The sequence below is a fragment of the Mandrillus leucophaeus genome, unplaced genomic scaffold, assembly GCF_000951045.1.
Source record: "Mandrillus leucophaeus isolate KB7577 unplaced genomic scaffold, Mleu.le_1.0 Scaffold14, whole genome shotgun sequence".
In the NCBI taxonomy this organism is placed as follows: domain Eukaryota; kingdom Metazoa; phylum Chordata; class Mammalia; order Primates; family Cercopithecidae; genus Mandrillus; species Mandrillus leucophaeus.
Genome location: NW_012101365.1, coordinates 6,378,814 through 6,388,749, shown reverse-complemented (window position 1 = coordinate 6,388,749; position 9,936 = coordinate 6,378,814). Strand labels below are relative to the sequence as shown.

The window sequence follows — 9,936 nt, the reverse complement described above, 5'->3', positions numbered from 1 at the left end:
AACTGAGTACATGGCTACACAGTGTACACCCTGCTTCTTAGCCTCTCTTGCAACTATTAATAGATGCGGCCACATGAATATGTTCCAGCCAGTGAGATATAAAGCAGAAATATCCCTAACAACTTCGTCCTCATCCCTTCCTTCATCCTGAAGCCTGGAATATCAAAGCCACCATTTTGCACCTCGAGACCAGACTTAAGAAGGGGAGAGCAACAAGAAAGAGAAAACCATATTTTTGACACCATCAGACATGACAACAGTTTATATTACCTGCTCAGACTTTTACAAGACAGCAAAATATTTCTATTTAAGCCACTCTTATTCTGGATATTTTTGTTACTCAAGGCTGAATGTAAATAATACACTATTTAGAATATTTTAAAACTCAAAAGGTTTGGAATCTACTTCAAATTTCCACTTTTGCTGAATAACCATATACGTTGATGGAAATGAATTATAATTTACAATCCACACAATTTTTTGGATTAAAAAGTTAAAGAGCTCTACAAAATTATCACCCATTAGTGGGTTCATTTTGTTTTTCCTAAATTTTAGCCAAAATATACAAAATACTCTCTAAAGCTATGGAATTTTAAGGGGGGAAAAATCTACACTCACCCAAACTATGCCTTTTATATTTTACGTTTGATAAGGTGAAGAGTTGTCACACAGAAGGAATTAAATTGATTTATGTTGTTTGTTCCGGAAGGCAGAACTGGGAATAGTCAATAGACTTTCCTTCAACTAACAGACTTGTCTGATCCATGAAGACTCCCCTAAACTTCCTTTTCACCACTCTGGTCTATACTGAAACTTTCATTTTTTAAAGGTAACTACTATATACTGAATATACTTTTTTTCCACCAGATGTATAACACAAACATTTACTTGATTCTCAGTTCATCTCTCAATGCTAGAAGGGAGGGGGTCAGAGGCTAAATCCTTTGTGTCTTTGCCTATTGTCAGGAACACAGATGCTGGCAATAATAAGCCAGGAAATGGGGCTGGTTAAAAATTTGCAGAGAGGTTAAGAATTTGCCCATAGTCACTCAGCTAGTAGGTGAGTGACCACGGTAGATCCCATTAGGCAGGGCTGGGATTTAAACCCAAGCAGCATGTCCCCAAAATCAGCATTTTTTTTTCTTTAAGACAGTCTATGACCCAGGCTGGAGTGCAGTAGTACAATCTCAGTTCACTACAACCTCTGCCTCCTGGGTTCAAGTGATTCTCCTGCCTCAGCCTCCCGAGTAGCTGGAATTACAGGCGCACACCACCACACCTGGCTACTTTTTGTATTTTTAGTAGAGACAGGGTTTCACGATGTTGGCCAGGCTGGTCTGGAACTCCTGACCTCAGGTGATCTGCCTTCCTTGGCCTCCCAAAGTGCTGGCATTACAGGCGTGAGCCTAGCCAAAATCAGCACTCTTAATGCATCATCCAGTATTCAAACAGAGGAAGCTCAGCCATTTATTAGGATTATCATAAGATAAATTCCTGCATTAAGTAACAGGTTGGAGTAGATCAAGGCTAATTCCCCTTCCCACTCTAAGACTTTTCTAATGATACCCCTAAGGATCATTTCACATTGAAGGGTATAAAGCTTTTAAGCCACTCCTGCCTCTTGATGATTCTGGTTGCCACTTTCTAGATGCTTTTCAGTTTTGACACATTTTTCTTTATATACAAGACACAGAACTTCACACAGCTGTGTTATACAGGTATAAATACACAATTGTTTTACACAAAGATTATAAGCTTCAAATTTCCAGTATCACTCCCATATGAAGTCCATTTTTTACCACAGGCAAGACACTATAGTTTTATAAGGCATAGTTTGGAACACTTCTGTATCTGTACATCATCCCATAGTAATTCATATCAAATACATCCTCATTCTATTTTAATATATAGTTTAGGATATTATCGTATCTAGTAAAACAAAAGGAACAATTAAAAGATAATTATTTTGGGCCTAAATTATAATCCATTTTTCTGCTAGGATCAAAAAAAGAAAAGAGTTGCCAAAATGCAAAGGCTATGGAAATACTGCATAATAATTTGAACTAATCCAAAGAAAATGAAGCTTCAGTCCACAAAAAGAATCTAAGTACTTAATTTCATATGCTCCACTGGACAAGGTGCTGAAGGTGGTATTTCTTACACCCTAAAGAGTCTCCGACTGGTGTACAAAATTTGTTTTTAAGCTACTTTTTTGGTGCTTGAAAAGATTTTTTTCTCTTTGGAATCATGGCAATCAGTGCTCCAGGAAGTTATTAGCCTATATAATAAGTAAAATCAAGTCTATCATCGTATTTTATCTAAATAAATAAAATCAAGCCTACCATTGTATTGCCATAGCTGCAAAAGCTTCTTAGAATTTCTGGGACATATTTGAGGTGGTCTGACTTAAAATTTAGACTAAAAAAAAAAGTGCACTAAATCCTTCAGGAGGGTCTCCAAGTGAAGGCACAAGAGAGACTACTAAGAAATGGACATCATCCTTCAGGGTGTCTACAGGAGGCAATTTATAATCCAGATTTGTAGCAGGGGTTATTTAGTGACAGTTAATTATTCTTTCTCACAAATCTGTGAGGGATACCTAGCAGGTGTGTATCTGTATGTATATATACATGTTTAACATTTTACATACATTGTTTCATTTTAAGCTTTTAATGACTCTATGAGGAAATTTTATAGATGTGGAAACTAAGACTTAGAGAAATTCAAACTGACTAGTAATGGACAGAATCAGTATTTAAATCCAGATCTATCTGATTCTAAAGCCTATATTCTTAATGATTATACTATAATGCAATCTATGGTTACCCAATGAAAGATTTAACTCATAATGTCTAAAATAATGCTATCATATTAAAAGTATTATAGAATTTATTAATACACACCATATGTAATAACAACCTGGGTTTGGGAGAAATGACACTTAGAATTCCAAGTTTAGATGCTAGAGACATAGCTTTCCAGTTACAGTGGCATTTTTGGCTACCAGTTACAACGTTCCCCTCATGACCCTAAACAGTCTGAGGGCCAGACCTTTAAATTGACCCTGAGTTTAAGAAGTAGGGGGAAAAATGTCGGGGGCAAGAATGAATGAAATGAGGAACAAGCATAGATAAGTTTTGGCTCTGATGGAAGGGCTGTGTATCAGTCCTCAGCTAGCTCCACTATCTTATTTTCTGTAGACCCCAGAATTAGAAACACTTCTCTTTCCACTAATTACTTTTGACCAAAGTGTCCATACGTTATGAAATACTTTAGTAGTAAGAAAGATTAGTCTTCTGTATACCCTCTAATTACAGGTAAGGCAAGCTGACTGACATGAAAAGCAAGGGGAAGATTCAAGAATTTTTCTACGATGGTTTTGGACAGAAGCTCTGGGAGTCAGGACAAATTATGGTACCACACAGAATGGAGGCTCCACTGATACTGGGAAACTGAAACCCATTCTACACTCATAGCATGTTATGCACCTAATCGGAAAATCGGAGTAAGAAGGTAATCAGAACTGTTGACTATAAAAGGACTTCATATAGTGTGATAGGTATACACATAGTATTTATGTAATACATGTATATGTCTCTGCCTGTCTTTCCTGTATCATCATTCACCATTCCCTCACCTCAAGTGTTATACTCCAGTCATTTAGAACTATTTGGAACTTCCCATAAGGACTGTGCTTTCTCTCATTTTCAGAGCCAACACATGCCCAGTTTATGATAAGCATTCAGCAAATTTCAGTTGAATTGTATTCAGTGGAATAAACGCCATTAAATTTGTGAACCATTTAAATTCCCATTCACCAAATCTCCAATGCATCACGTCTATGTCTCATTTGTCTTTCAAAATTCAGCTGAAGTACCATCTTTCAGTAAGCATTCCCTAACTAGCACCCCATTCCCCAACTCATTCCACCAACCCAACAGTCTGATTAAGTGATGTTCTAATGTAATCCCACAGCTCCTCTTCCTGGCAGCTCTTAACATCAAGTGCTGTAATTACCTACTTTGCTGCTGTTGTTACTGATCTCCTTTACAGTGGCCAGCTCCTTCAAACAGGGTCTGTAGCTCATTTATCATTGATCCTTGGCATCTGGCACAGTACCTAACACATAACTAACACTCAGTAACTACTTATTTACTGTTTGGGAAAAAAATGCAAGACTAACTCTAATATTTGGGGTGCATGAATATATGATATAGGCTTCATAATCTACTAGTATTGCTGCTTTAGAACATGAGGCGTAAGTTCGGTGTGCTAATCACTCTCATATCTGAGCAAACCAACAAATACCTATCAAAAGAGAGTTATTATCTATATATTCCAAGTCCTAAGGAATTCTATGTAGTACTTCATTCCAGAAGCTTCTAAATATGGAAAAGAATCAAAAGAAAAAATAATAACCATCAGCACCAGAACTACAATTTCCTCAAGGTCTAGGCATTAAAAAAGAAGGTATATGTCTCACAGGAAAACAGATTTAGAAAGGAGGAGATCTAGATGGTCAATAAACACGAAAAGGTGCTCAATATTATGGGTCATCAGAGAAAAGTAAATTAAGACCATAATGCAATACAATACCATAATATACCCACCAGAACAGCACAATAAAAAGACAGACAATGCCATGTATTAGTCAAGATATAGAGCAACTGGAACTTTTATGTGTTGCTGGAGGGAATGTAAATTAGTGTAAACACGTGGGAAAACAATAAATTGATGCAAAATTCATAATAACTACTAAAACTGAACATGTATATACTCTATGACTCAGTGATTCCACTCCCAAGTATTATAACCAACAGAAATGCATAAATTAAAAGTGCTCAAGTGCTTTGAGGTATTTATAAGAAGTTTTCAAAGCTGCTAATTTATGCACTTAAACTTTAGGTAGCAAAGATCTAAGAAATGGAAAGAAAAGTACTCGCACATTGTACTTTAGAAAGGAACTAGTTAGGCCGGGTGCAGTGGCTCACGCCTGTAATCTCAACACTTTGGGAGGCCGAGGTGGGTGGATCACTTGAGGTGTGGAGTTTGAGACCAGCATGGCAAACATGGTGAAACCCTGTCTCTACTAAAAATACAAAACTAGCTGGGTGTGGTGGTGGGCGGCTGTAATCCCAGCTACTCGGGAGACTGAGGCAGGAGAATCATCTGAACCTGGGAGGTGGAGGTTGCAGTGAGCCAACATTGTGCCACTGTACTCTAGCCTGGACGACTGAGCAAGACTCTGTCTCAAAAAAAAAAAAAAAAAAAAAAAAAAAAAAAGAAAGGAACCAGCTAGAGTGGGTATCCAAGGCAGGAAAGACCAGACAATTCTGGGGCCTAAAAGATAAAGCAATTGAGGAAAAGTAGTTATGATATCAATAGAAAATAGGTAATTCTGAAAGGCAGATAGTAATAATGGTAATGCGTGCCTCATACTTAGCAAGCTGTGTGTGTGTGTGTGTGTGTGTATGTGTATACACATACATATGCACACATGCGTTTGTATGTATATATATGCATTAAGCACTTTATATATTTTTTTAAAGTCTACAAGAGTTCTTGTAGAAGAGAAAACCCAGGCTCACAGAGTTTAAGAAACTTAACCAAAATGCACATAAGCAGTCAATTCTGGAGCTGTGATTCAAAGCTATATCTTGCTATCTCCAAAGCAATCCTCAAGGGTAAAAAGTTTGCTTTCTTTGCATTTCCTAAGAGTCCTGAACAGTCCTATTGCTACTGTTAAAAATACACCAGAAACTGCACACACAACAATGCATGTAAAAAAAGATAAAAATATTTTTTAAGTTAAAAATAATTTATTAAATATAAACAAGTAAATATTAGACCAGAAACAACATTTGAACTAAAAAGAAAAATATTTTTAAAAATTCAAAAAATTCATGGAAATGTATATTATGAAAAAAACTATGCATGGATATCAAAAAACTTTTGTACCAAAATAAACAATTACATGTCTGAACAGGATCTAGTTTGAGGCACTAAGAAGGATAAGACATTAGTTTGAAAAGAGTCCCTATTAAAGCAACATGAATTCTGCTAATGTTAAAGCAAAAAGAAACATCAAATTTCTATCAAAGCTTTAATGGAAGTATGATGAAATCACTGAGACCTTATGAAAAGTTTATGGGAACAATGACTCAAAGAAATCAGCAGTTTACAAATGGGTAATTTGTTTTAAGAAGGGACAATAAGAGTTTTTTGTTTTGTGTTGAGGCAGGGTCTCCCTCTGTTGCCCAGGCTGGAAGGCAGTGATGCAATCACTGCTCTCTGCAACCCTGACCTTCTGTATCAAGTGGTTCTCCCACTTCAACCTCCAGAGAAACTGTAACTACAGGCGTGCACCATTATGCTCAGCTAATTTTTAATTTTTTGTAGAGACAGGGTCTTGCTATGTTGCCAAGGCTGGTCTCAAACTCCTGGGCTCAAGCGATCTTCCTGCCTCCGCCTCTTAAAAGTGCTGGGATTACAGGGGTGAGCCACCATGCCTGGCTGACAAGATGATTTTGAAGATGAAGCCCATAGCAGCAGACCACCCTCATTGATTTGTAGGAAAAAAAAAATTAATCTTGTTCATGCCTTAATTGAAAAGGACCAGCAGAAATGATAGCCAATATCATAGACATCTCAATTGATTCAGTTTGACACAACTCTGGCTAAAAAATTAACGTTGAGTAAACGTTCCACTCAATGGGTGTCAAAAGTATTGCACTCAGATCAGCTGCAGATAAGAGCAGAGCTCTCAATGGAAATTTTAAATAGGTAGCATCAATATCCTGAAGCATTTCTTCGGAGAGTTGTAACAGGAGACAAAACATGGCTTTTCCAATATGATACTGAAGACAAGGCACAGTCCAGACAATAGCTACCAAGAGGTGGAAGTGGTCCAGTTAAAGCACAGTGGACTAGTGAAGAGCAAAGGTGGGCTAGATGCAGTGGCTCACACCTGTAAATCCCAACACTTTGGGAGACCGGGGCAAGAGAATCGCTTGAGCCCAGGAGGACAAGACCAGCCTGGCAACATAGTAAGACCCTGTCTCTTCAAAACTATTGTTTAAAATTAGCCAAGTGCGGTGGCACAGGCCTACAGTCTCAGCTACTCAGAAGGCTGAGACAGGAGGATCACTTGAGTTCCAGGCTTCAGTGAGCTATGATTGCACCACTGCACTCCAGCCTCGGTGACACAAAGACCTTGTCTCTTAAAAAACAACAAACAAACAAACAAAAAACAGAGTAAAGTTCACGGCAACAGTTTTTTGAGATCTTCTGGCATTTTGTTTATTGACTCTCTGGATGGCCAAGGAACAACAACATCTGATTATGAGAGTGTTTTGGGAAAGTTAGCCAAAACTTTAGCAGAAAAACTCCCAGGAAAGCTTTATCAAAGAGTCCTTCTCCACCATGACAATGCTCCTGCTCATTCTTCTCATCAAACAAGGGCAATTTGCATGAATTTTCAAGGAAAATCATTAGGCATCCACCTTACAGTTCTGACTTGGCTCCTTCTGACTTTTTTTTGTTTCCATATATATGTGTATATATATCTTTAAAACAAACCCATTTTCTTTCTTTTTTTTTTTTTGAGTGGGAGTCTGGCTCTGTTGCCCAGGCTGGAGTGCAGTGGCATGATCTTGGCTCACTGCAAGCTCCGCCTCCCAGGTTCACGCCATTCTCCTGCTTCAGCCTCCCAAGTAGCTGGGACTACAGGCGCCCACCACCACACCCGGCTAATTTTTTGCATTTATAGTAGAGACGGGGTTTCATCATGTTAGCCAGGATGGTCTCTATCTCCTGACCTCCTGATCCGCCTGCCTTGGCCTCCCAAAGTGCTGGGATTACAGGTGCGAGTCACTGCGCCCGGCCCCATTTTCTTTTAGTTATTCATGTAAAAAAGACTGCACTGACATGGTTGAAATCTCAGGACCATAAATTCTTTAGGAATGGACTCAACGGCTGCTATAATTGCTTACAAAAGTATCTTGACCTTGATGGCATTTATGCTAAAAAATAAAGTTGGCCGGGCATGGTGGCTCATGCTGGCAATCAATCCTAGCACTTTGGGAGGCCAAGGCAGGAGGATCACATGAGCTCAGGAGTTTAAGACCAGCTTGGGCAACATAGTGAGACCTCATCTGTATTTAATTTTTCTAAGAAATCATCTCTATTGAAAAATCTGAAATTAAAATTAAAACTGTTTCCATTTTTTATCTTTTAATTCCATTTTTCATTTTTATCTTTTAATTCCATTTTTCCACAAATTTTTTGAAGTGCTGTCATATCTTTTTCTCAAAGATATATAGTCCCAAATATAATTTGATGGTCCTTTTTTTAATCAAAAGCTAAACTGCAGAAAAAAAGAGATTCTTCCTAAATTCAAGTTCTCATACATCTTTCATCTTAAGAAGACACTTTCTAAATTATTTTGAATAACAAATGACTATATGTAAGACAAGCTTGCCTAACAAATGTATCAATCTTTACTACATGGGAGAAAACTTCAGATGGAATCAGTAACAACAAAAAAGATACTTATCAAGGATATGGTAATATGATAATTATCCCTGAAGAATGTTTCACACTTACAAATGTAGAATATCATTTTAAAGTCTCTAAAGATTACTTTAAAAATTAGTATACTAAGTAGTTACAACATAGTGAAGCTTATAACTCAAAAAGACAAGTGAAAAAAAAACCTGTGGTTGTAACATTATATTAGCAGGTACCTGTTACAGAATTGTACATGGATTCAAAAGTACTGGATCTCAAACAACTTAAATAATAATAAATATGGTATTCTAGAAAGCCATGGTAGATAACTGAAAAAATACTCCTAGTAATGACAAGAATCTGAAATGTGAGAGTAGAAAAAAACATTTCTAAAATAATATTTACATATATGGTTTTGAATTCACATTTTTCTAAAATAATAAAAATGGAAAAAAGATATGTATAGGAAAGTGTAAAATAGCATTAATCATAACAAACAAGATGTAAAAACTACCAAATTTCCATCAGTAATAGAATGGACAGATAATAGTATAGTCTTAATGTAATACTATATAGCAATGAGAATGAATTACAACTACATGCAATGACAGGGATAGATCTCATAAAGATAATCCTAAAGTTCAAAAACAGGTGAAACTATTCATGGATAGTAGTTCCCACTGGTGGGGTGGAGGATGGAAACAAGGGGATATGGGACACAAGGGGACTTCTAGGATACTGGTCATTTTCCATGTGTTTATCTAAGTCCTGGTACATGGGTGTGTTCAGTTTGTGAAAATTTATTGAGGATTTATGTAAAAGATGCCAGTACACTTTTGTATATGGAGTACAATAAAAAAGTTAAGAACATTTGGAGGACACTATATACCTAAGCTGTCACGAGCCAAGAGATCACACATGTATCAGCCAGTTGGGCCTCATGGGGTGGTCAGCAACCTTTACTCATTCGTGTCAAGAGCCATATCTCTTGTGATCAGCAGCGTTATATAATGCACATATGTCCTGACCCCTACCATCCCCAGACTCCTGCCAAAACACCACAACGCTCCTTTCTTCTTTGCCCATGGTGAAATAAAACAATTTCATTGCTCTCCTCCAAATTTCCTTTCCCTGAAAATCCTTTAAAGTTCTCTAAAGGATGGTTCTGACAAGGAAGCAAGAGATTTCCTTTATCTCCAACTTATTAAATAAATACCATATTTATTAAATAGTACTTTATATACATATTTAATTCCCAAAACTCCTACAAGGTAAATATTATTATGCCCTATTTACAAGTGAGCAAACTGGAAATTAGAAATCAGTGAGTGACAGGATGGTGTGTCTGCCTCTAATGCCCAAGCTCAAAATTCACACAATTTTACCCTTCAATAATCAGGTTTCCTTGATTACAGTGTATCAAGGGTG

General features: G+C 37.2%; 1 protein-coding gene across 1 annotated transcript in view; it reads right to left on the bottom strand.

The window, feature by feature from the left end:
• The window catches only part of PRKAA2 (protein kinase, AMP-activated, alpha 2 catalytic subunit), a 47,757-nt gene extending 38,163 nt beyond the window's left edge, over positions 1-9,594 (bottom strand). The window contains exon 1 of the mRNA XM_011973888.1: positions 9,543-9,594. Coding sequence (XP_011829278.1) covers positions 9,543-9,594 — 52 coding nt within the window. The remainder of the gene's footprint in view (positions 1-9,542) is intronic.
• Positions 9,595-9,936: the final 342 nt, after the last annotated feature.